The sequence below is a fragment of the Mobula hypostoma genome, chromosome 2 (genome assembly GCF_963921235.1).
Source record: "Mobula hypostoma chromosome 2, sMobHyp1.1, whole genome shotgun sequence".
Lineage (NCBI taxonomy): Eukaryota > Metazoa > Chordata > Chondrichthyes > Myliobatiformes > Myliobatidae > Mobula > Mobula hypostoma.
Window position 1 is genome coordinate 249,319,055 of NC_086098.1, and position 27,702 is coordinate 249,346,756.

The 27,702-nt window shown below is 44.6% G+C and overlaps 2 protein-coding genes across 3 annotated transcripts in view; one reads left to right on the forward strand and one right to left on the reverse strand.

Moving 5' to 3' along the window:
- Positions 1–4,207: 4,207 nt before the first annotated feature.
- Positions 4,208–5,232, reverse strand: LOC134337641 (transmembrane protein 60-like). The gene has a single exon (XM_063032820.1). It carries the CDS (start codon positions 5,135–5,137, stop codon positions 4,727–4,729), a length of 411 nt encoding a protein of 136 aa, XP_062888890.1. The 5' UTR covers positions 5,138–5,232; the 3' UTR covers positions 4,208–4,726.
- Positions 5,233–5,394: 162 nt separating this feature from the next.
- ubqln4 (ubiquilin 4) overlaps positions 5,395–27,702 on the forward strand; it is a 75,872-nt gene continuing 53,564 nt past the window's right edge. For both annotated transcript variants that reach the window (XM_063041981.1, XM_063041982.1), the window contains exon 1: positions 5,395–5,533. In XM_063041981.1, coding sequence (XP_062898051.1) covers positions 5,435–5,533 — 99 coding nt within the window. In that variant the 5' untranslated portion in view covers positions 5,395–5,434. The remainder of the gene's footprint in view (positions 5,534–27,702) is intronic.

A 27,702-nucleotide genomic window follows, 5' to 3' on the forward strand; every position in this document is an offset into this window, starting at 1 on the left:
CACTGTCATGCAGTGACAGTGTCATCTCCACCAATACAGTAACCCAGTGTTATAGAGTGACAGACCAGCTGACCGATACTGTCCCACTGGTGTAACGGTAAAATATCTGTCCACACCAGTACTGTACTCCAATGTTATACAGTGAAAGACTTGTCCCCAGGAGTACTGTACCCTACTCTCATTCAGTGAAAGACTCGTCTCCACCAATACTGTAGCCCAGTGTTATACAGTGATAGACCTATACCCACTGGCACTGTACCCCGTTGTTATACAGTGACAGACCCGTCCCCACCAGTACTGTAATGCTGTTGTAAAGTGACAGAACCATCCTCACCAGTACCGTACCCCAGTATTATACAGTGCCAGACCTGCAGATACATGCTGTATCCCAGTGTTATACAGTAACAGACCAGTCTCATCCAGTACAGTACCCCTCTCCTATACAGTGAGAAAATGGTACTGTACCTGGTGTTATACGGTAAGATATCCATGCCCACTGGTATTGCACCCCAGAGTCATACAGTATACCCACTGGCATGGTATCCCAGTGTTGTACAGTGACAGACCGACTAAATGCTACTGTACACTAGTGTTATACAGAGACAGACCCGTCCCCACTGTTACTGCACCCCTATCTAATTCACCGATAGACTTGGTCACCACCAGCACTGTACCCCAGTGTTAAGCAGTGTCAGACCCATCCCCAGGCGTGCTCTACGCCAATGTTATACAGTGACAGATTTGTCCCCACTGCTACTGTGCCCCAGTGTTATACAGTGACAGACCCATCCCCTCCAGGGCGAGGAGAGCATGCGAGGGGGCCGGAGGGGAGAAAGGGAAGGGGGAGGAGAGAGCGAGAAGGAGGCAAACGTGAGGGAGGGAGAAAATGAGAAAGGGAGGAAGGAAAACACGAGAGTGATAAAGGTGGGAGGAAAATGTGAGGGGGGAGGACAGTGCGAAAGAGAGAGAGAGGCAGACACGAGATGGAGGTGGGGAAGGAAATCGTGAGAGTGATGAAAACAAGTTAAAAAAAGGGAGAAAAACATGAGCGAGAGAGGGAAGGGAAGAAAAATGTAAGAGAGGAAAATGCGAGAGAGTGTGAGGGGTTGGAAAATACGAGAGGAAAAATAATATCAATGGAAGGTTGGGGATGGGGGTTTATTGTCACTGACAGATGTGATAAACTACACTGTAGTGATCCTCAGGGATGAAGGAATCCTCACCTCACTCTGCCGCTGGTCCTGGCTTTAGAAATCAACACTAAAGGTGCCATTGAATAGGTTCCGGTGATGGACTTTGGCGGCTGCTTTCCCAAACTGCAGGCTGTTGGACGAGGAGTGCGGGAGGCCATAAAATAGGGGTGGTAAATTGGTACAATGAAGCTGGAATCTGCAGCAAGAACGTACTGGGGGTCCTCAGAAGGTCGAGCAGGCTCTTTTGGGGGTGGGATTAGAAATTACCTCGGGTTACCCATAGGCATCTATTTTTCTAAGCTCCATGTACTTATTCAGGAGTCTTAAAGACCCTGTCATATCTGCCTCCACCACTGTTGCCCGCAGCCCATTCCACGCACTCACCACTCTCTGCGTAAAAAACTTACCCCTGACATCCCCTCTGTACCTACTTCCAAGCACCTTAAAACTGTGCCCTCTTGTGCTAGCCATTTCAGCCCTGGGGAAAAGCCTCTGACTATCCACACGATCAATGCCTCTCATCATCTGTCGCTCCAAGGAGAAAAGGCCAAGTTCACTCCACCTATTTTCACAAGGCATGCTCCCCAATCCAGGCACCATTCTTGTGAATCTCCTCTGCACCCTTTCTATAGTTTCCACATCCTTCCAGTAGTGAGGTGACCAGAAATGAGCACAGTATTTCAAGTGGGGTCTGACCAGGGTCCTATAAAGCTGTAACATTACCTCTTGGCTCTTGAACTCAATTCCACAAATGATGAAGGTGAATGCACCATATGCCTTCTTAACCACAGAGTCAACCTGCTTAGCAGCCTTGAGTGTCCTATGGACTCAAACCCCAAGATCCCTCTGATCCTCCACACTGACAAGAGTCTTACCATTAATACTATATTCTGCCATCATATTTGACCTACCAAAATGAACCTTCTCACACTTATCTGGGTTGAACTCCATCTGCCTCTTCTCAGCCCAGTTTTGCATCCTATCCATGTCCCACTGTAACCTCTGACAGCCCTCCACACTATCCACAACACCCCAACCTTCGTCTCATCAGCAAATTTACTAACCCATCCCTCCACTTCCTCATCCAGGTCATTTATAAAAATCACGAAGAAAAGGGGTCCCAAAACAGATCCCTGAGGCACACCACTGGTGACCGACTGCCATGCAGAATATGACCCGTCTACAACCACTCTTTGCCTTCTGTGGGCAAGCCAGTTCTGGATCCATAAATCAATTTCCCCTTGGATCCCATGCCTCCTTAATTTCTCAACAGCCTTGCATGGGGTACCTTATCAAATGCCTTGCTGAAATCCATATACACTACATCTACTGCTCTACCTTCATCAATGTGTTTAGTCACATCTTCAAAAAATTCTATCAGGCTTGTAAGGCACGACCTGCCTTTGACAAAGCCATGCTGACTATTCCTAATCATATTATGCCTCTCCAAATGTTCATAAATTCTGTCTCTCAGGATCTTCTCCAACAACTTACCAACCACTGAAGTAAGACTCACTGGTCTATAATTTCCTGGGCTATCTCTACTCCCTTTCTTGAACAACATCTGCAACCCTCCAATCCTCTGGAACCTCTCCAAACCAAAGCCTCTATTTCCTCTAGACGCTAAAGTTGTTCAGCATGTCTACATCAACCTTCACTGATATTTTTCAATGCACCACAGAAAGCATTCTATCCAGATGCACCACAGCTTGGTTTGGCAACCGCAAGAAACTGCAGGGAGTAGTGGACAAAGTTTAGGACATCACAGAAGACAACCTCTCCTCTACGTACTCTGTCTACATTTCCTGTTCCCTCAGTAAAGCAGCCAGCATAATCAAATTTTGGTAAGAACATAGAATTCTCCAACTTCCGGTAATTCCCTCCCCCTCCCTTCCCCAATCCCTATGTCACTCTGCCCCCTCCCCCAGCTGCCTACCACCTCCCTCATGGTTCCACCTCCTTCTACTACCCATTGTACTTTCTCCTATTCCTTCTTCACCTTTCCTGCCTATCACCTCCCTGCCTCCTCTCTCCCACCCCTTTATCTTTCCCCTTACTGGTTTTTCACCTGGAACCTACCAGCCTTCTCCTTCCCACCTTCTTTATAGGGCCTCTGCCCCTTCCCTCTACAGTCCTGACCAAGGGTTCAGGCCCGAAATGTCGACTCATCGTTTCCACGGATGCTGCCCAACCTGCTGAGTTCCTCCAGTGTGTTGTGAGTGTTGCTTTGACCCCAGCATCTGCAGATTATTTTGTGTTTATAATCAAAGTCCCCACCTATCCCAGACATTCTCTCTTCTCCCAGCTTCCATCAGGCAAAACATACAAAAGCCTGAAAGCATGTACTACCAGGCTGAAAAACAGGAACTCAGCAGGCCAGGCAACATCTATGGAAAAAAGTACAGCCGACGTTTCGGGCCGAACCAATAAAGCAATTCCAATTCCATGCATCAACACTGACTGTGGAGAGGGAAGTCTGCCGATATAAAGGGAGGAGAGGTGGACTGAGGACGGGTGAAGGGAGTTGGGCAGATCTTGCCATGTTGGGGAGGGGCAGGGTTGGGTGGATGGGAGACAGGCAGATGGGTGACAGATGGAGACAGGTGGTGTGATGTGTAGGGAGGGTGGATCGAGGCTGAAGACAGCTGCCAGAGGATGCTAAGCTGTGGGAAAAAGGCTACCATTACTGCAGTCTGATTACATTAGGAAAGCAGCCAAATACGGAGATGGGTAGGGCAAACAGAAGCAGGACAGGCGATGGGTGAATGTGGGGGGAATGGACTGGGAAGAACACAGTTAACATGCCAGAGATGAAAGAGTAACCTTGCCTTCTCTTTCTGCCTGACCTGCTGTGTTCCCATAGTTAGTGACTTTGTTGCCTTATCCTGCATTGGCAGCTGTTACATCTTGAATTTCAAAGCTGTTAATACTTTCCCTTTACACTGAAATGAAGGAAAAGTAGCTGAAGCCCTGCTGCTTACCAAGTTGTCAACCAAAAGCCAACGAACAAATCCAGACTAGGTGTTGGCCTCAATTGACACAAGCCGCATTTCTCACCTCGATTTTATTTCTGAAATATAAATACATTATATGAAAGGAATTGTCATTTACAGCAGAAATCTAATACATGGATGCATTAAATCGCCAGGAATCTGTTCAGAGCCCGTGAATGCAGGGTTGCGAGGCTTGCCCCAAGCCAGTGAGTAAAGGGTTGGCACGCTCATCTCAAGGTCCCAAGCTAGTCAATCCAGTCCCTGAAGCAGAGTCTGAAGCAAGAAATCAACAGCCACTCAGTACAGAAGCCAGAGTCAATTCCGAGCCAGGAGGCCTGTCCCGAGCTAGTGAACCCAAGGTTAACAACACAGTCCCGAGCCAGTGTAGAGACCGTTTCCTGAGCCATTGAATCCAGCCAAGTGGTGGAACAACATTGCCCTGAAGCCGTGGCTCTCGTTTTGTGCTCTGGAGATGCGAACAGGCCCGTCCCTGGGTTGCCTTCTACCCCGGTGTGAGTGTGTTCGCTCGCCTTCTCTCTCTCACTCGGATCTGGCAGTGAAGGTGTGGTGCGCCATGTCGCCGATAGCCCCGAGGAGCAGTAGCCAGAGCGGGACCAGCACCCAGCAGAGAGGCAGCTCCGCCAGGCGCTGCAGCCGAGCGGCCAGCGCCAGCAGGAACGCCAGCTTCAGCAGCAGGGCCAACAGGCCCCAAGCCCGGCGCTTGAGTCCCATCGCTGCCGCTGCGCCGCCGCGCTCCTGAGCCATCTGGCACTGCCCCGCCAGCCTGACCAGCAGCAGCACCAGCAGCGCCGCGTCGAACAGCCAGAGCGGCACGAAGACCAGGAACCAGCTCCAGCCCAGCGTCTCCTCCATCTTCAGCACCAGTATGATCAGGAAGAGCAGACTGAAAAGCCAGGTTAGCAGCACCCGCTGCGCCAGCGACATCCTCATCCAACTGCCCGGCTGCGGGCGCTCACGGAAAGTCCAGCCCGAGGATCCAGGTTCGCCGTCCAGGCCTCACGGTGGGCGGTCCCCATGGAAACAGGCCGGAAGAGGCGCGATGACGTCAGCGGCGGCTGAGGGCGAGCGCGCACGTCCCGGGAAAGAAGCGTGGGGAGCGCGCGCGTGCACACATCCCGGGTTAGAAAGCGTGGTGGGAACGCGCGCGTCCACGCGGGCGGCGAGTGAGCGCGCAGCCGGGGCCGCTCCCGGCGGGCAGTGCGCGAGCAGTCGGGCGGGCGGGCAGGGATGGCGGAAGGTTCTGGAAAGCGGCGGATTAAAGTGACGGTGAAGACGCCGAAGGACCGCGAAGAGTTCGCGGTGGAAGAGGAGGCGTCCGTGCGGGAGGTGAGGAGGGGTGCGGTGAGGGTGGCGGCGGTGGGGGCGAGAGGCCTGCCGACATCCTTCTGTCCCTGTCCCACCCCCACCCAGGGCCCGGCCGGTGCTCAAACTCTACCCTCGGGCGATCGCCCTCACCGAGGCCTTCTTCCGGCCCCTGATCGATCCGGCACTCCGGTCTTCCCTTCAGTCGCACCCGCCACCCCCGGGCCTCGCTGCCCTTCCCCTCCTCGCGTGGAGTGCCCTCAGACGCGGAGGAACATCTGCATTCGTGTGCCGCCTTTCCCCTTCGTTTCCGAGGGTCCCTCTCTTAAAACTGATCTCCTTCTCTCGTTCCACACCACCCCACTCCCCGATCTTCCCGCTTTCAAGCCAGGCCCCTTCTGCGTACCCCTGATCTGGTCTTCCTGCCCCTTGCTTCGGAAGGTCTCCACCGCCCTCTCCCCCCATGATCTCCTGACGCGGTTTGGACATGCTAGACGGGGTCTTGTTCAATGCCTTGCCCAGGTAGAGGTGCTGCGAGTCCTGTGTGCTGGAAGGCGGCCTCTCTGCCACATTGCAGAGGGGAAAGAGCGTGAGTAAGAAGTGTTTTAGGACCTTCACCATATTCTGTCTGCTTTGGGGCACCTCGAGTGTTGGTCAGCTACTGTTTTGCCAGCTTGTAATGGTCACAGCCGTGGTGTAAGCAGTACATTCAGTTTGCCGAGCTAAATGGAGATGTTCAAGCATTTCATTTTTGATAAGCAGTCAGTCTGCTGGAGGAACTCAGCAAGCTTGTAAGTATCTGTGGAGGGAAAGGAATTGTGGCTGTTTCAAGTGAAAATTCATAAGAACATAAGAAGTAGGAGTCGGCCATCTGGCCTGTCGGGCCTGCTCTGCCGTTCAATAAGATCATAACTGATCTGGCCATGGACTCATTTCTGCCTACTTGCCTTTCCCCCATAACCCTCAATTCTCCTACTATGCAACCTAGTCTTAAATATATTTACTGAGGTAGCCTCCACTGCTTCATTGGGCAGAGAATTCCACAGATTCATCACTCTGAGAAAAGCAGTTCCTCCTCATCTCCGTTTAAGTCTACTCCCCCGAACTTTGAGGAAATGTTCTCTAGTTCTAGCCTCTCCTACCAGTGGAAACAACTTTCCGGCCTCTATCCCTTTCATAATTTTAACTTTCTATAAGAGCTCCTGTTATTCTTCTGAATTCCAGCAAGTACAGTCACAGGTGACTCAATCTCTCCTCATAATCTAACCCCCTCATCTCCTTGGTGAACCTCCCCTGCGACGCCTCCAAAGCCTTCTTCAAGTAAGGAGACCAGAACTGCAGTACTCCAGATGCAGCCTCACCAGTACCCTGTAGAGTTGCAGCATAACATCTCTGCTCTTACAGTCAATCTCTCTAGCAATGAAGGCCAACGTTCCATTTGCTGCCTTGATAGCCTGCTGTACCTGCAAACTAACCTTTTGTGATTCATGCACAAGCACTCCCAAGTCCCTCTGCACAGCAGCATGCTACAATTTTTTACTTTTAAATATAATCTTTAATTTTTCTTTCCAAAGTGGATGACCTCACATTTACCAACATGGGGCACCTCATGTGGCATCTGCCAGACCCTTGCCCACTCACTTAATCTATCTATGTCTCTCTGCAGACTGTCTGTATCTTCTGCACAATTTGCTTTTCCACTCAATTTCGTATCAAGTGCACACTTAGATGCACTATACTCGGTCCCCTCTTCCAGATTGTTAATGTATATCTAGCTGTGGGCCTGGTACCAACCCCTGTGGCAAACCACTCACCACTGATTGCCAACCAGAGCGACACCCATATCTATCAACCCTCTGCTTTCTATTAGTTAACCAATCCTCTATCCATGCTAATACATCAGCCCCAACTCTGTACATCCTTATCTTATGGATAAGTGTTTTATGCAGCACCTTATCGAACACCTTCTGGAAATCCAAGTAAATAACGTCCATCTGTTCCCCTCTATCCACTGTTATATCCTCAAAGAACTCCAGTGAGTTTTTATACATTAGAAGTGTCGACAATTCCATACCTCCCACTGAGTTCCTCCAGCGGATTGATTTCTTCTCCATTTGATTCTTGGTTTTGGGCTTTCAGGATGGCTGTAATGAATTCCTCCTCCTTGTACTGGATGTGGCATCTCTTGCATCCATCTGAGAGAGAGAATGTAGTAAAGCAATCTCCTTTGGTAGTGGGGGTATCAGCTGAGATTATGGGCCAGAGAGGCTTCCATTGGATGGGGATGGGAAACTTAGCCACTTTTGTTGACATAGTCATTAGGTGCTGTGAGTCACTGGTGCTGGCCTCACTTTAAACATTTAATAAGTTGGATTTCCTGTGCAGAAATTACCTTTTATATGCTGTTCTGAACAAATCTACAGCCTTCATTTTCTGGTCTGCTACTCACCACTATCTTTGGACATTCTATCCCATTCTTATTCTTTCCCATCTGTCTATATTCCCTGTGCAGATGCCTCTATTACAGAAAAGCTGCAGATCTGATACAGTCCATTATAAATCATGAATAAATTGTTGGACAATGCCACTGTGCTTTGAGCAACACTTGCTTCCATTATCTGCTTGTCATTATGGGTTCAAGCTTTGCGAGGTACCTTATTGCACCTACCACAAATAACTGTCTGAAACTTAGAGATGAAGTTAACGTAACTGCCTGAGGTAATATTGACTGTGGAATTAAGTGTCTTGGTGAGGTTGGTAACTGGGGTCACATAAAACATCAGATAAGTTAGAACAGATGAGACAGAAGAATTTCTCCCTCAATTCTAAACCTTGTTTTATGAAACACACATAAAATGCTGGGGAAACAGCAGGTCAGGCAGCATCTATGGAAATGAATAAAGAGTCAACATTTTGGGCCGAGACGAAGCAGTCCACCAATTTATGATGCGTTTCACCAGTGTAAAGGAGGCTGCATTGGGAGCACTGGACACAATAAATGACCCCAGTAGATTCACAGGTGAAATATTGCCTCACCTGGAAGGACTGTTTAGGACCCTGGATAAGAGGTGATGGAGGAGTTAAATGGGCAGGTGTAGCACTTCGGCTGCTTGCAGGGATAAGTGGTGGGAGGGGCGGAGGGACAAATGGACAAGGGAATCTTGGAGAGAGCGATCCTTGCAGAATGCAGAGGTGGGCTCATGATGCGGATCCCTTTGGAGATGACGGATGTTGTGGAGGAATCGTGGGGTGGTAAATAAGGACACCGTTAAGGTGGTGGGAAGATGGAGTAAGTGCGGATGTTTGGGAAATCTCATTCTTTGAAGAAGAAGGACATATCGGAGAGGGAATCTGCATCCTGGGGACAGATGTAGTGGACGAGAAGAAACTGAGAAAAGGGAATGGTATTTTTACAGGAGATAGTGAGAAGTATAGGCAAAATAGCTATGGGAATCGGTAGGTTTATATAACATGTTAGTTGACATTTCGTCTACAGAGATGGAGACAATGATTGAGAAAGGGGAGCAAGGTGTCAAAAATGGACTGAGAATTTAAGGGCAGGGTGGAAGTTAAAAGGCAAAGTTGATGAAATTGATGAGCTAGCATGGGTGCATGAGGCAGTTGTCAATGTAGCAGAAGAGTTGGGGAGTATTACTGGGGAAGGCTGCACAGGAAAGAGAGTAGTGACTGCAGGGCTGTCTCCAGAATGGTATATTGCCTTCCTTGTGTCAGGGGCAAGGGTAAAAATGAATGACTGCAGTATATTCTGAAGGCATCCTGAGGGTAAAGAAGATGTGACCTATGTTGGTAGCTGGGAAGAAAGTAGGATGAGGTGCTGCAGGGAGACTTTTAAGAAAAACAACAAGACCTCAAAGACAGTAATTATAGGACTGCTGCCACTGGTATGTTCTAAGATGTACAGAATAGAAGAATAAGGGATGTGTGGCTAGAGGAAAGACTATATTTCTGAAACTTTGGAACTCAAGTTCAAGTTTATGATCATCTGACTGTACCAAGTGAAACAATGTTCCTCCAGACCACGGTGCACCCATGATACATATATTACGCACAGCACATAAAACAAAATATTACCACAAATAAGTTAAAAATATATAATACAAAATGCATGTACAGTTCACAGCACAGGTAAACTGCAAACAAAACATTAAATAAACAGCTAGTGTCAAGACCTCATTGGTGGCAGGTATTCATTAGTCTCACACTTGAGAGAAGAAGCTGTTACCCAGTCTAGCAGTCCTAGTCCTGATGTTCCTGTACCTCTTTCCATCAATGAAATTGTGGTACGGGTGGCAGCGATCCTCAATAATGCTTTGGGCCCTTTGTATACAATGCGCCCAGTAAATGCCACAAATAGTGGGGAGGGAGATCCTGGTGATCCTTTTGGCCGTTTTTTACTGTAGGATCTTGTGGTCTGATGTCTTGCAGCTTCCGTACCACACAAAGATGCAGCCAGACAGGATACTCAAGTGATACTCCTGTCGAAAGTTGTTAGGATGGGGGTGGAGAATCTTGCACACCTCATTCGACTCAAAGTCTAGATGCTGCTGCACTTCCTTGACTAATGAGGTGTTCTGGGTCCTGGTTAGATCGTCATTTATGTACACACCAAAGAACTTTCACTCTCCACGGCAGAGCCATTGATGTACAATTGAGAGTGGTTGAATTCGCCTTTTGAAGCCCACAATCATCTCTTTTTGTCTTATCCACGTTGAGACTTGTGTTGTTTTTTTCACACCATTTGACAAGCCTCTCTCAATATGCCAACTCATCATTGTTGCCAATGAGGTCAACTACTGTTTGTATCATTGTAACTGTTTTAGGATTGGATGAAGCCTGTACAACTTGGACAATTAACATCTCCAATGCACCAGAAATAATATCTTCCAGGGTTGTTTGTTAGTGACTGAGGATTTAAGCTAGCTTGGCAGGGCTTGGAACATGAGAGGAGTGAAAGGAGATGGAGAAACAAACTCACTGGACTATTCTAATTAATGCTTATACCATAGAGGATGAATTTCTGAAATATGTGACCAGTACATTGAAGAATGATCAGCAAGCAGGCTATTTTAAATCTAGCATTGTGCAGGGAGAAGGGGTTAATTAATTAATCTCATGTAAAGGTGCCCTGGGCCATAATATGATTGAATTTTACATTAAGTTGTAAAGTAATGTAGTTCAATCTGAACTAAGGCTTTAAATCTAAACAAAAGAAAATGTGCCGCTCTATAGGGCAGATTTGGAGACGATGATAATTGATGAAACAGGAATAGGCAATTCAGCTTCTACCGACGGTAGACACCTCAAAGCACTGGGGAGACACTGCTGCCATGGGCAGGCAATGTCATTTATGTGACTGATACCTGACTCCTGAAATGCAGTGCAAGATTTGGACTACTTTCTAAACAGGACTGAGGAATTTCATGTAGGATGCCTTAAAGCAGGGGTTCCCAGCCTGGGGTCCATGGTCAATGGTAGGGGTCCATGGCATAAAAAAGGTTGGGAATCTCTGCAAGGTTAACTTGCAGGTTGAGACAGGAAGACAATGTTAGCATTCATTTTGAAAGGACTAGAATATGAAAACAAGGATGTAATGCTGAGGCTTTATAAGGTATTGGTCAGTTTGTGAGCAGTTTGGGGCCCCTTATCTAAGAAAAGATGGCATTGGAGAGGGTTCAGAGGAGGTTCATAAAAATTATTCCAAGAGTGAAAGGGTTAGCATGAGGAGAGTTTGATGGCTCTGGGTCTGGACAATAAAATTGAAACCTATTGAATAGTGAAAGGTCTAGATAGAGTGGATGTAGAGAGGATGTTTCCAATAGTGGGTGAGTCTAGGACCAGAGGCCAAGCCTCAGAATACAAAGATTTGGATTCAAAGATGGAATTGCTTTGGAACAGAGATGAGGAATTTCTTTAGCCAGAGGGTGGAATTCATTGCCACAGAATACTATGGAGGTTAGGTCATTAGGTATAATTAAAGTGGAGGTTGCTAAGTTCTATGTTAATAAAGGTGTCAAAAGTTATGGAGCAAAGGCAGGGGTAAGGGGTTGAGAGGGGTAATAAATCTACCAGGATGGTTTGGCGGAGCAGAATGACCTAATTCTGTTCCAGTGTCTTATGGTCCTATTTCCAGCAGTACGGAGCAAATATTGAAAAGATGTGTTCAGCATCTCCTTGGTGAACATGAATATCTTCATTGTTTTTAACCACTTCAAAATGATTGCGAAGCTTTCAGGGAGGCAAAGCTTGGGTTTCTTTTGAGGTCAAGTGACATGTACAAAATTTCTCGAACAGTTGCTCTGGTTCATCAAAAATCATTTGGTATACTTACAGCAGAGTCTGCAGTTCCTGTACTGGACTAATTAGGTGTATTAGAACCCTCTGAAAGGAAGCAAAGCAGCCTTGATCACAAGGGACAATCTAATAGTGTGTAAAACCTACACAACATTCAGAGCATTTAGATAAGCCATGCTACTGGAAGCATTTGAGAGCAACAGCGTACAGAAGATATTTGCCAGTCTGTTGTCTGGAATGGAAGGCTTTTGTTATAAGAGGGAGATTAGATAGGCTGTGGTAATAGGAACGTAGGAGGCTGAAGGATGAGTTTGTCAAATTGAGGGGCATAGAGCAGGAGAGTATATTACTAGAGGGCACAGGTTTAAGTTGAGAGGAGATATTTAAAGGATATTGAGGGTGAAATCAGTGGTTATTTGGAACATGTTGCCATTGGAGGTGGTAGAAGTGGATATAGTGCTGAGAGAGCTTTTGGATAGGGCCCATTTCGGTGCTGATGAAATGGGTGATTAATATTGATGTCATTATGTGACAGCCAACTGAGGTCTGACAACCTTCCCTTGATAATTCCTTTGGCATTGTGTTTTCCATTTACAATCCTGAGTCACCATTGATTTTAAAAAGAAATTAGCAAGCATCCTTTGAAAAAATTGCTACAGGCACAGATCGGAAGTAAGGTATCCTGCAATGAAAGACTTGCCACCTCACTCTCTGTCTCCTTTCTACAATCTACAAGACAAATCTCAAGCTTGCCAGTTGTCTGTGCAGTTCCAGTACATTTCAAAAAGCATAATATAAAGATTGGCTTTATTTGTTGAATGTATATCAACATGGAAGGAAACCTACAGTGAAATATGTAGCATGCCCACAATTTACGAACCCTAACCCATATGTCTTTGTTATGTGGGAGGAAACTGGAGCACCCAGAGGAAATCTACATTGTCACACAGAAAGTGTACAAACTTCTTACAGACGGTGGTGGGGATAGAACCTCGGTCGCTGACGTTATAATAGCATTCCGCTAACCACTACACCCCAGATGGAACAACCTGCCTAATTAGTCCAGTTCTCTACCCCACATATTCATTCCCTCCACCACTACTTTTATTTCCGAAATCTGCAAACTACCGTAGAGATGAACAAGAATTACAGATGTATGAGGACAACTGTTTCAAGTTCCGCTCCAAGTCTTGCACCATTGATTCTTGGAAGTTTATTGGTGTTCCTGGAACTTCTGTTAGCATCTAAGAAACTGCGAAGTCAAGAAGGAATTACTGAAGGGCTATTAGTTGAATACTCAATTTACCAATGATGCCCAGGTCCCATGAATAGTCTCAAAGCTTCACTGGCAGATTATTATCCAAGCCAAGTAACTTCCTATGGAGTTGATTTATCCTCATCAGAATGAGGATTTGGATGTTTTGATTTTTTTTTTCCATCTTTGGATGTGATTAGGAGTCCTGAGGTTCAAACTAGTGAGTTCTTGGGGGTGGGGGGGAGTTGGTTTTGGCAAAGTTATGGTTGGATTAGTAGGCATAGGATTAGGAAAATAAACAGTGGTTGATTGTATTGCACACTGAATGAGTAAAAATAGTAAGGATACCTGGTGCTCCAAGCTATGGGAGAGAGGGGACTAGGATAGATGCTGAGAAATTGTTTTCACTTGGGCAACTTGAAACGAGAAACAATTAACCCGAGACTCATTAATAAATCCAGAACATTGCCCTGAAAGGGGGAAGGGTGCAGAATCTCCTGTCACAATTGGTTGGGATGAATTGTATATATATTTGAAGGAAGGCTAGTGAATTCATGTGGCAGAAAGGAATCAATGATTTTAATAGGTAAAGGCTGGGGCTTGCATGGAATGAAAGGGCTGTTTCTATGCTGTCAACTAATGTAACATCAGAAATATTTATTTTAATTTGGACATACAGTGCAGAACAGACCCTCCAGCCATTTGAGCCACACCAATCAGCAATCTCCAACAACCCATATTTAACCCTAATCTAATTATGGGACAATTTACCATAACCAGTTAACCTACTTGGTATGTCTTTGGACTGTAGGAGGAAACAAAGTACCTGGGGAAACACACCCATTCGACAGGGTGGATGTACGGACTCCCTGCAGATGATGCTGGGATTGAACTCGATGTCCTGAGTAGTAATAGCGTTGTAGTGACTGGGTGAAGTTGCACTATGGAAATTAAGTAGTACAATCATAGAGTTTGTCCTTTCAAGCTGAAACAGGCCCTTGCCCACCATGCCTGCCAACCATCAAGTGCCTACCAGTGCAGAACCAATTTACCAGTACCTGATCTGTAGCCTCCATTTAAATGTTTTCGTCTCGATTCTTAAACATTATGAGAGTCTCAGCCTTCATCATCCAATCAGGCAGTGCATTCCAATTCACAACCACTGTCTGTGTGTGTTGGAGGGGCAGTGGAATTATTTCCTCAAATATCCTGTAAATCTCTTGCTCCTCATCTGTTTCTCAGTATTCTCTGGGTCCTTACCGTAGTATGTCCTACTCTTATTTATTCTCCAGAGTGCATCAGCTCACACATTGGAGTAGAAGTCCATTTGCTGCTATTTTGTCCATCTTATGATATGATTGATACCCTATAACTGTTTATCTCATTGTCAAGCACACCTCTGCAGCCTTACTACTCATACGTGCTCATTCATCAGCAATGTGTTCCAGTACTGATCCTTGTGAATATTAGAATGCATCCAACTGCACTGCCCTCACCAAAATATTTTGTTAACCTTTTTTGAAACATTGTTTCAAATTGGTCAGAGGGAATCTCTACTTAACAAAACCATGTTGAATATTTCAAGGAAGAGGCGCAGTCGACGTTTCAGGCCGAGACCCTTCGTCTGGGTCCTGACGAAGGGTCTCGGCCTGAAACGTCGACTGCACCTCTTCCTATAGATGCTGCTTGGCCTGCTGCGTTCACCAGCAATTTTGATGTGTGTTGCTTGAATTTCCAGCATCTGCAGAATTCCTGTTGTTTGAATATTTCAAATTATTTTCTATATTTCTAAATGTAGACTTAACTCATTCAGAATTTTTTTCCAGAAGTATCCCCGCCACTGAATTTCTGCTCATGCTACAGATTCTTTTAATTGCTTTAGTTAGATTGTCAACACAGTAAAGCAGCCTTGAAACCTGCAGTACATCCTACACAAAGGTCTGGTGAATGTCCTTTCATAAATCCTTGAAGGTGTCAGGACAAGTTGAAGAAAAAAAACATTTGAAATTCTTGCCTGTAAAAAATGAGCACAGAGAATATAAATTATGCTATGCACTTTTGAATTGGTAAACAAGGTATATTGTATGATGGTTTATTTATCAACATCTTAGGAAGTCATTCACTGGATTGGCACAATGGGCACAGTCATATCCAGAAACGGAAACACGAACAAGCCATTCAGAGAATTCCAGAATTGCTAGGTGCCACAATAGCACAGCAGTTAGCATGACGTTGGAGTTCAGTTCTGGCGTCACCTGTGGGGAGTTTGTATGTTCTCCCTGTGACCCTGTGAGTTACCTCTGGGTGCTCTGGTTTCCTCCCTCATTCCAATGACATACTGGTTAATACATTAATTGATTATTGTAAATTTTCCTGTAATTAATCTAATGTTAGTTAGGTCGGTTGCTAGGTGGCATGGCTCTTTGGGCCTGTTCCACGCTCTGTCTTGAAAATAAATGAAATAAATCTCTAGGTGAAGAAATTTCTCAGCCCTTAATTTTGCATCTGTAACCCCTGGTTCTAGAAATCCATCACTGACTGTTGAACAGGCCCTTTAGCCCGTGCTGTCAGTGCTGACTATGGTGCCTTTCAAAATTGATCTAATCTGCTTACACATAGTCTATATTCATCCATTCCCTGCCTGTCCATATGCGTGTCTAAACAGCTTTTAAATTTTGCTATTGTATTTGCTTCTACTATCTCCCTGGCAGTGCTTTCCAGATACTTTTTTATATATAAAAAAACAAACTTGCTTTGTAAATATTTAAAATCATTAAATTGTTCCTCCCTCACCTTAAAATGTACCCTTAGACTCCTCCTCCTCCTCCTAATTTTATAAAATTCTGTCATGTCTCTTCACAGCCTCTGCTCCAGAGAAAATAATTATGTTTGTCCAATTTCTTGTAACTCGTACTTTCCAGATCTAGGTAACATCCTGATGAATCCCTTTGGAACCCTCTCCAAAGCCTCCCTGTAATGGTGTGACTAGCACTGGACACAGTACTGTAGGTGCAGCCGAACTGAAGTTTTATACAGTAGCAGCCACAGCATCAACTATCTTTATTGGCAAGCCCGAGTTCCTCTCGTACTTTTCTGAAATGTGGACAGTACAGATCATTTTGTTTTATCTCTTGTTTGACACACTTGGACCAGGAATGAATCCAGTGAACCATGGCTACATGCTGTTTGGAATTCTCTGAATGACCTACTCATAATTCTCCTGTTTCTTCATATGACTGTGCCCGTTGTATTTTCATGAAGTCGTGAGTATTTATATAGTTATTTTACCATTTCCTTGTATCCTAATAGAATTCTACTTTTCTTTATGAAAACCAACATTTGGCACATTGAGAGTTCCCATTGCCCCTCTATTTTTCCTCTAACCTATTTGTCCCATATTCCCTCCTTCCCCAATCCCAGATTCTTCCACTTAATAAGCCATAGCTTTGGGATGTGGGAGGAAGCAGTCATACAAACTTGACACTTGAATCCAGTTTGTTGTTACTGTGAGGCAACAACTCTTTAGCTGTTCCACTGTCCTGGGCTATAATGGACCCAGATATGTCCTGTTAATCTTTAAGTTTTTACATACCCATAGAAATTTTTACGACCTGATTTCATGCTTCTCACTCAATATTATATTTTCTTTTTTTTTTAAATCTTTTTATTGAATAAGTATACCAAAAGGTAAGCCATATAAACATTAATACAATGTTAAAATATAATAAAATTACAGAAGGTATCAATACCGAAAAAAAATACTACAAACAATGTAATTTAAACATAAGAAACCAAGATAACATAATAGTATACTAAATTTTATATATATATCGATAGAAAAAAAGAAAAAAAACCCCCAAAAAAACAACCCACCGTGCAACTAACTAAAAGCAAAGCAAAGCAATGGGCTAACTTGAAACCAAACAGAGTTAAACTTAAAATCATGTCCTCAATCCCGACCTCCATTAAAAACAGTGAAAAAAAAAACAAGAAGGGTATATATTACATTAAATGAAAATATCGAATAAAAGATCCCCAAATCTGTTCAAATTTAAATGAAGAATCATAAAGGTTACTTCTAATTTTCTCCAGGTTCAAACATAATATCGTCTGGGAGAACCAAAAAAAGGTAGTTGGAGAATATTATATTTTCCCTCCCTTGTTAATAACTTGGAAATCTTTTTCTGACTCAGTCATTGTGTCATAAGAACATAAAAATAGACCATTTGGCCCACTACGTTCACACTGTTCAGTGAATACTCATGTGTATTAATCCTGTCTTCCTGCGCTTGGTTAATAGCTCTCTATGCTTAGGAGATTCAAGTGCTTTGTCTAAACACTTTAAATGCTGTTAGTGCCTTTGTTTCCGCTGCTGTCTCAGCAATGAGTTCCAGGTAATCACCATTCCATTCCCCCAGAATCTCACCCCCTTAGCCCAAATGTCCTACACCTGACATGGGGAGGTGTTTCCTGAAGTCTATCCTATCTATATTTGTCATTGTGTTCCCCTTTTAACTTTCTCTGCTCCAGGCAGAACAGACCCAGTATCTTCTGTTGCTCGGAATCCTCAACAACTTCTGTCTGATGCACGGTACACTGGCCTTTAGTTTCCATGCCCTCTTCGAATAAAGGGAAAAAGTTAGCTATCCTCCAGTACCTCACCAGTATTTAATTAGGATGCAAAGATCTGTGTCAGAGCCCCAACAATGTCCTCCCTTGCTTTGCTTAGCATTCTGGAATAGATTGTGTCGGGATTTATTCACCTTAATACATGTCAAAGGTACATTTAATGTCAGAGAAATGTATACAATGTACATCCTAAAATGCCTTTTCTTCACAACCATCCACGAAAACAGAGGAGTGCCTTAAAGAATGAATGACAGTTAAATGTTAAACCCCAAAACTCCCCCAGCTCCCCCCTCCCATGCATAAGCAGCAGCAAGCAACGATCCCCTCCCCCATCAGCAAAAAAGCATTGGCACCTGCGCGCCCCCCCCCCCACTGAGCACTCAAGCATGCATAAAGATACAGACTTGCAGTACCCCAAAGACTACTCGTTCACCCGGTAATTCGACATACCACAGGCTTTCTCTCTCCCCAATAAGGGAAAAAGAGGTGTCTCGGTTTCACAGTGAGAGGGGAGACATAACAACAACTCGATGATTTACGATATTAAAAGTCTGTTGCATTGCTTTTTCCAAGCTCTGTGCCCAGAGAACTCGGGTTTCCGGGCACACAGCTTGCAGCCAGCTTGCTGCTTTTGATCTTCTGTCTCGCATGGCACACCGATTCCCTGCAGAGGCACCGACCACGAGTTTGCCCACCTCCAGAGCCACAGGATCCCGGAACCCCCGAAGGCGAGCTCATCTTCTACGTCGCATCCTCGGTATCTTGAATAATGGCCATTCATGAGACCCCGAGAGCGGGTCCCGTTCCCACAAAGAACCAAAGTCAGCGTGTAAGTCCAGGTGAGGGTCTTCAAAAGAACCCCAAAAGGGAAAAATAGACAGAAAAAGATAGACATCTAGAGCTATTTCCGAAGATGCAAACAAAGAAGTCGCCCTTAGGTGCCATTAGCTCCTTAGCTTCACCCACTAAGTTAATATTCTACCTGATCTGTGTTCAAGAAGCTCATCATACCCCTCCCTTATCTCTTCAGCCTTCACATCCTTCTTCCTGGTAAATACTGGTGAAAAGTATTCATTTGGGATCTTGCTCAAATCCCCAGCTCCAAGCATAGATTGCTTCTCAGGCCTCTCAGGGTACCCAGTCCTCCTCTAGCTACCTTCTTGCTTATAAAAGGTTTTGGGACTTGCCCTCCTAATTTCTTTCTTAAATTCTCTCCTATATTTCTGAGAAATCTCAACTGACTTATTCATTACCGTTTTTTTGTACCTGAAGCATCTCTTCTTTGCCTACTTTTCCCATTGGACTGTTCTATTTTCTACATATGAGTCAGCCTCCTCACCTGCTGCACTGTCAATCTGGTTCTCAACCCCTTGCCTCATTAGTTTAAACACTCCTGAGTAGCACTAGCAAACTCCTGCAAAGACATTCACCCCCTCTGGTTCCAGTGCAATCTATCCTTTTTGTACAAGTCACCACTTCTCCAAATGTGATACTAGTGATCTGAAATCCTGATGCCCTCCCTCTGCACTAGCACTTCAGCTATATTTTCATCTGTTTTACCTTTCTGTTTCAGTAAAAAAATCACAAGTGGCACAGGGAGTCACAGAGCAATGTAGCATGGAAGCAGGCCCTTTGGTTTGACTGGTCCGTGCTGACCTCAGCATCCTCCTTGTTAGTCTCAGGTACCCGTATTCACCCCATAACCCTCCAAGTACCTATCCAGATACCTCTTAAATGTTTGCAATTGTATCTGTAATCTGGAGATTATGACATAGAAACATAGAAAACCTACAGCACAATACAGGCCCTTCCTCCCACAAAGCTGTGCCGAACATGTCCTTACCTTGGAAATTACCTAGGGTTACCCATAGCCCTCTTGTTTTTCTAAGCTCCAGGAGTCTCTTAAAAGACCCTATCATTTCCACCTCCACCACCGTTGCCGGCAGCCCATTCCATGCACTCACCACACTCTGCGTAAAAAAACTTACCCCTGACATCTCCTCTGTACCTACTTCCAAGCACCTTAAAACTATGCCCTCTTGTGCTAGCCATTTCAGCCCTGGGAAAAAGCCTCTGACTATCCACATGATCAGTGCTTCTCATCATCTTGTACACCTCTATCAGGTCACCTCTCATCCTCTGTCGCTCCAAGGAGAAAAGCCCAAGTTTACTCAACCTATTCTCATAAGGCATGCTCCCCAAACCAGGCAACATCCTTGTAAATCTGCTGTGCACCCTTTCTGTGGTTTCTACATCCTTCCTGTAGTGAGGCGACCAGAACTGAGCACAGTACTCCAAGTGGGGTCTGACCAGTGTCCTATATAGCTGCAACATTACCTCTTGGCTCTTAAACTCAGTCCCATGATTGATGAAGGCCAATGCACTGTATGCCTTCCTAACCACAGAGTCAACCTGCGCGGCTTAACCTTTGACTGTTCATCCTCACTTTTCTGTATGGTTCCCCTATGAGGTACACTGAGCTGTAGATGTAAACAAAAAGAATGGCTTTGTTTTGCCAAATTGCCACTCACACTTCTTACCAAAACCTTTCTCATGAAAGCCTTTGCACTTCGATCTCAACCACAGCACTTTAACCTGAGAAACAACTACGCTCAAAATGGCCACTCCAACATACCCTTAGCTATATGTATAATTTTCATATGTCATATTTGCCTTCCTGTCCCTTTCTTTTGTGATCATCTGGGCCACTGAAACTTTACTGAGGCTACATATGGAGTTTTATGTATAGTTCTGATCTCTGCATTACATGAAGGATGTGGAAGTTTTGGAGAGGGTGCTAAAGATGCTCATCAGGACCTTTCAGACTATTAGCTGTGGTGAGAGGTTTGGACAAACTTGAATTTTTTTTTTATTGGAGCATCAGAGGGTGGGTGTGGGGTGATGGCTATCAAATTGAACTTTATATAATGAGAGGTGTAGATAGTTAGAATCTTTTCCCAGGGTGGAGATGTCAAATACCAAAAGGTACCACTTCAAGGTGACTGTGGGAAAGTTTAATGGAGATATGTTAACAAGTTCTTTTTACTCTGATAGTGTGGGTGTCTGGAGCGTACTGCTAGTGGACGTGTTGGGAGTAGATGTGACAGCAATGCTCAGAAAGTATTTAGATAGGCACATAAACAGGCAGGGAAATGGAGGAATATAGATCATGTACAGGCAGATGAGATTAGTTTAAATTGACATCACTGTCAGCACAGTCATTGTAGACTGTCTCTCTGCTATACTACAGACCCCACCCCCAATTGCCACTGGGACACTGAGGAACAGATATGCAGGCAGATTAGGGATAGGTGTAAAAATAGGGTAGTTGTGTGGGTAACTTCAGCTTCCCCAATAAAGACTGAGGCTTCTTTTGTGCAAACATGAGGAATTCCGCAGATGCCGGAAATTCAAGAAACACACATCAAAGTTGCTGGTGAACGCAGCAGGCCAGGCAGCATCTCTAGGAAGAGGTACAGTCGACGTTTCGGGCCAAGACCCTTTGTCAGGATTAACTGAAAGAAGAGCTAGTAAGAGATTTGAAAATTCTTTTGTGCAAGAGGTTTTTAGCAGCATTTGTTAGTTGAAAGAGAGAATAAAACTACACCAGTGTGAATCCCTGCAGCATCTGTTGACCATGTGATCTCTGTCTCGTCGACGTCAGAACAAAGTGTCAGGCCCCTATGGTGTACCTGGTAGAGCTCTGAAAACCTGTGTCAACCAACTGGCAGGAGTGTTCAATGTTTCACTGTTGCACTCGGAGGTTCCTTCTTGCTTTAAAAGGGCAACAATCATGCTAATGCACAAGAAGAGCAGGATGAGCTGCCTCAACGACAATTGCCATTCACATCTACTGAGAGGTTGGTCATGAGTAGAATCAACTCCTGCATAAGCAAGAATCTGGACCTGCAATCAGACCAAGGAACTAATTATTGCCTTCAAGAGGAGGAAACTGGAGGTGCATGAGCCAGTCCTCATTGGGGGAATCAAAGATAGAGAGTATCAGGAACTTTAAATTTATCAGTATTATCATTTCAGAGGATCCCAGCACATGTGCAATTACGAAGAAAGCATGGTAGTACCTCTAATTCCTTAAAAAAAAGTTTGCAAAGATTCAGCATGTCATCTAATACTTTGACAAACTTCTACAGATGTGCAGTGGAGAGTATATTGACTTGTTGCATCACAGCCTAGTGTGGAAACACCAAAGAATGGAAAATCCTACAAAAGGTAGTAGATTTGGCCCAGTCCATTACGGGTAAAAGTCCTCTCCTCCATTGAGCACATCCACACCAAGCACTGTCGCAGGAGAACAGCATTCATCATCAGTGACCCCCACCGCCCAGGTCATGCTGTCTTCTCACTGCTGCCATCAGGAAGGAGGCGCAGGAGCTTCAGGACCCACACTACCGGGTTCAGGAACAGTCACTACCCTTCTACCATCAGGCTCTTGAACCAGTGGGATAACTTTATTCAACTTCACTTGCCTCATCACTGAACTTTGCCCACAACTTGTGGACTCACTTTCAAGGACTCTTCATCTCAAGTTCTTGATATTTATTGTTTGTTTAATTATTATTATATTTGTATTTGTGCAGTTTGTTGTCTTTTGCATAATGGTTACTTGTCTGCCCCGTTGGGTGCGGTCTTCCATTGATGCTCAAAATTGGAATCAGATTTAATATCACAAGCATATGTTGTGAAATTTGTGAACTTAGCGGCAGCAGTACAATGCAATACATCATAATATAGAAAGAAAATAAATGAGGAAATTAATTACAGTAGATGTATGTATATTAAATAGTTAAATTAAAATTGGTGCATAAAACAGAAATAATAAAAAAAAGTGAGGTAACGTTCATGCGTTCAATATCCATTTAGGAATCAGATGTCGAGGGGAAGAAGCTGTTCCTGAATCACTGAGCATCTCCTTGAAGATATCTTAGATAGTACAGAGGCTAGTACCCAAGATGGAGCTGACTAATTTTACATCTTTCTATAGCTTTCAATCCTGTGCAGTAGCCCCCAGCCCCTCCCCATACCAGACAATGATGCAGCCTGTCGGAATGCTCTCCACGGTACATCTGTAGAAGTTTTCGAGTGTTTTAGGTGACGCAACAAACCTCCCCAAACTCCTAATGAAATATAGCTGCTGTTTTGCCGCCATTATAGTGACATCAGTATGTTGTGACCAGGTTAGATCCCTGGAGACCTTGACACTCAGGAACTTGAAATTGCTTACTATGCCCACTTCTGATCCCTCTACGAAGATTGGTTTGTGTTTCCTCATCTTACCCTTCCTGAAGTTCACAATCAGCTCTTTGGTTGTACTGACGTTGAGTGCAAGGTTGTTGCTGTGGCACCACTCAATTAGCTGATTATCTCGCTCCTAGAAGCACTTTTTTCTCCATCTGAGATTCTGACAACAATGGTTCTATCATCAGTAAGTTTATAGATGGCATTTGAGCTATACCTAACCACACAGACATGGGCTAAGCTCCCATCCTGTGGTGTGTCAGTGTTGATTGTCAGTGAGGAGGAGATAGAAACATAGAAACATAGAAAATAGGTGCAGGAGTAGGCCATTCGGCCCTTCGAGCCTGCACCGCCATTTATTATGATCATGTCTGATCATCCAACTCAGAACCCCGCCCCAGCCTTCCCTCCATACCCCCTGACCCCCGTAGCTACAAGGGCCATATCTAACTCCCTCTTAAATATAGCCAATGAACTGGCCTCAACTGTTTCCTGTGGCAGAGAATTCCACAGATTCACCACTCTCTGTGTGAAGAAGTTTTTCCTAATCTCGGTCCTAAAAGGCTTCCCCTCTATCCTCAAACTGTGACCCCTCGTTCTGGACTTCCCCAACATCGGGAACAATCTTCCTGCATCTAGCCTGTCCAATCCCTTTAGGATCTTATACGTTTCAATCAGATCCCCCCTCAATCTTCTAAATTCCAACGAGTACAAGCCCAGTTCATCCAGTCTTTCTTCATATGAAAGTCCTGCCATCCCAGGAATCAATCTGGTGAACCTTCTTTGTACTCCCTCTATGGCAAAGATGTCTTTCCTCAGATTAGGGGACCAAAACTGCACACAATACTCCAGGTGTGGTCTCACCAAGGCCTTGTACAACTGCAGTAGTACCTCCCTGCTCCTGTACTCGAATCCTCTCGCTATAAATGTCAGCATACCATTCGCCTTTTTCACCGCCTGCTGTACCTGCATACCCACTTTCAACGACTGGTGTATAATGACACCCAGGTCTCGTTGCACCTCCCCTTTTCCTAATCAGCCACCATTCAGATAATAATCTGTTTTCCTATTTTTGCCACCAAAGTGGATAACTTCACATTTATCCACATTAAATTGCATCTGCCATGAATTTGCCCACTCACCCAACCTATCCAAGTCACCCTGCATCCTCTTAGCATCCTCCTCACTGCTAACACTGCCACCCAGCTTCGTGTCATCCGCAAACTTGGAGATGCAGCATTTAATTCCCTCATCCAAGTCATTAATATATATTGTAAACAACTGGGGTCCCAGCACTGAGCCTTGCGGTACCCCACTAGTCACCGCCTGCCATTCTGAAAAGGTCCCGTTTATTCCCACTCTTTGCTTCCTGTCTGCTAACCAATTCTCCACCCACACCAATACCTTACCTCCAATACCGTGTGCTTTAAGTTTGCACACTAATCTCCTGTGTGGGACCTTGTCAAAAGCCTTTTGAAAATCCAAATATACCACATCCACTGGTTCTCCCCTATCCACTCTACTAGTTACATCCTCAAAAAATTCTATGAGATTCGTCAGACATGATTTTCCTTTCACAAATCCATGCTGACTTTGTCCGATGATTTCACCGCTTTCCAAATGTGCTGTTATCACATCCTTGATAACTGACTCCAGCAGTTTCCCCACCACCGACATTAGGCTAACCGGTCTATAATTCCCCGGTTTCTCTCTCCCTCCTTTTTTAAAAAGTGGGGTTACATTAGCCACCCTCCAATCCTCAGGAACTAGTCCAGAATCTAACGAGTTTTGAAAAATTATCACTCACGCATCCACTATTTCTTGGGCTACTTCCTTAAGCACTCTAGGATGCAGACCATCTGGCCCTGGGGATTTATCTGCCTTCAATCCCTTCAATTTACCTAACACCACTTCCCTACTAACTTGTATTTCGCTCAGTTCCTCCATCTCACTGGACCCTCTGTCCCTTACTATTTCTGGAAGATTATTTATGTCCTCCTTAGTGAAGACAGAACCAAAGTAATTATTCAATTGATCTGCCATGTCCTTGCTCCCCATAATCAATTCACCTGTTTCTGTCTGTAGGGGACCTACATTTGTCTTTACCAGTCTTTTCCTTTTTACATATCTATAAAAGCTTTTACAGTCCGTTTTTATGTTCGCTGCCAGTTTTCTCTCATAATCTTTTTTCCCCTTCCTAATTAAGCCCTTTGTCCTCCTCTGCTGAACTCTGAATTTCTCCCAGTCCTCAGGTGAGCCACTTTCTCTGGCTAATTTGTATGCTTCTTCTTTGGAATTGATAGTATCCCTAATTTCTCTTGTCAGCCACGGGTGCACTACCTTCCTTGATTTATTCTTTTGCCAAACTGGGATGAACAATTGTAGTTCATCCATGCAACCTTTAAATGCTTGCCATTGCATATCCACCGTCAATCCTTTAAGTGTCATTTGCCAGTCTATCTTAGCTAATTCACGTCTCATACCTTCAAAGTTACCCCTCTTTAAGTTCAGAACCTTTGTTTCTGAATTAACTATGTCACTCTCCATCTTAATGAAGAATTCCACCATATTATGGTCACTCTTACCCAAGGGGCCTCTCACGACAAGATTACTAATTAACCCTTCCTCATTGCTCAAAACCCAGTCCAGAATAGCCTGCTCTCTGGTTGGTTCCTCGACACGTTGGTTCAAAAAACCATCCCGCATACATTCCAAGAAATCCTCTTCCTCAGCACCTTTACCAATTTTGTTCACCCAGTCTAAATGTAGATTGAAGTCACCCATTATAACTGCTGTTCCTTTATTGCACACATTTCTAATTTCCTGTTTAATACCATCTCCGACCTCACTACTACTGTTAGGTGGCCTGTACACAACTCCCACCAGCGTCTTCTGCCCCTTAGTGTTACGCAGCTCTACCCATATCGATTCCACATCTTTCCAGCTTATGTCTTTCCTTTGTATTGCGTTAATCTCTTCTTTAACCAGCAACGCCACCCCACCTCCCCTTTCTTCACGTCTATCCCTCCTGAATATTACCAATCCACGTGGATTGTGGTCTTCCAGTTAGAAAGTCGAAGATCCAATTGCAGAGAGAGGTACAGAGGCCCAGGTTCTGTAGTTTTTCGATCAGGACTGTGGGAATGATGATGTTAAACACGGAGCTATATCCAATGAAGAGCATACTGATAGGTGTTTGTATCGTCTAGGTGATCTAAGGCAATGTGAAGAACCATTGGGATTGCGTCTGCTGTAGACCTATTGTGGTGCTGAGCAAATTGCAGTGGGTCCAGGTCCTTGCTGAGGCAGTTGATTCTGGCTATACCAAACTTTCAAAGCATTTCATAATCATAGATGTGAGCGCTACTGAGCGATAGACATTACGAAAGCTCACACTACTCTCCTTGGCACAGGTATAATTGTTGCCCTTTTGAATTGGGTGGGAACTTGGGACTGTAGCAGTGAGAGGTTGAAAATGTCCTTGAATACTCCCGTCAGTTGGTTGGCACAAGTTATCAGAGCCTTACCAGGTACTCCATCGGGTTCTGCCACCTTTCGAAGGTTCACCCTCCTGAAAGATGGCCTGACTTTGGCCTCCGAGACAGAGATCACAGGGTCACCGTGTGCAGCAGGGATCATCACAGCTGTAGTTATATTCTCCCTTTCAAAGCAGGCATAGCAGACTTTGAGCTTGTCTGGTGAAGCTGCCATTCATGCTATTGGTTTTACTTTGTAGAAAGTATTGTCCTGCAAATCTTGCCAGAGTTGACGTGCATCCATTGTCGCCTCCAACCTTGCTCGGAATTGTTTCCTATCCCTAAATCTAGCATCAAGAATGCCTTCACGGGGAATTCCTTCACGGGGCATTTCCTGAAAAAGGTGGCATCCTTCATTAAGGACCCTCATAATCACGGACATGCCCTCTTTTCATTGCTACCATCAAGGGGGAGGTACAGGAGCCAAACACACAAGATTTCAGGAACAGCTTCTTCTGCTCTGCCATCTGATTTCTAAATGGACATTGAACCCACAAACACTCTCACTATTGTTTTCCTTTTGCACTGCTTGATTTATTTTTATCGCTGCCGCAGAACAATAAATTTCATGATGTACGTGAGTAATATTAAATTTGATTCTGATACTGGTTCACCGAAAGAAAGTGAACATGGATGACCCCAGGATCTTATGGGATATACTCGAGTTAATGAAAGAAGCAAGAGATGGAATTGTTTTATGTCCCCTCTAGCATTAGGTGAGTTCCTGGAGGACTGGTAAGTAGGTAATATTCCATTATTCAGGAAGAGAAATAGGGAATATCCTTAACTGTAGACCAGTAAATCTCTTGTGAACATTAGGAAAGCTATTGGAGAGGATTCTCAAGGACATGGTTTATCAGCATTTGGAAAACCATGATCTAATTAAGAACAGTCAGCATGACTTTGTGCTGGGCAAGTCTTGTCTTACAAACTTGACTGCATTTTTTTTGAAGAGATGATGAAGGTGGAGCTGTGGATGTTATCTACATGAATTTTAGTAAGACAGTTGCCAAGATCAGTCATGAAGAAGATTAATATTTATGGAATTCACAGTGACTCGGTCATTTGGATTCAAAATTGGCTTGCCAGTAGAAGATAGAATAGTGATTGATGGGCTTATTCTTGCTGGAGATCTCTGGCTAGTGTTCTGGATGAGACTGTATTGGGACTTCTGTTTGTGATAATTATATGACCTGGATGAAAAT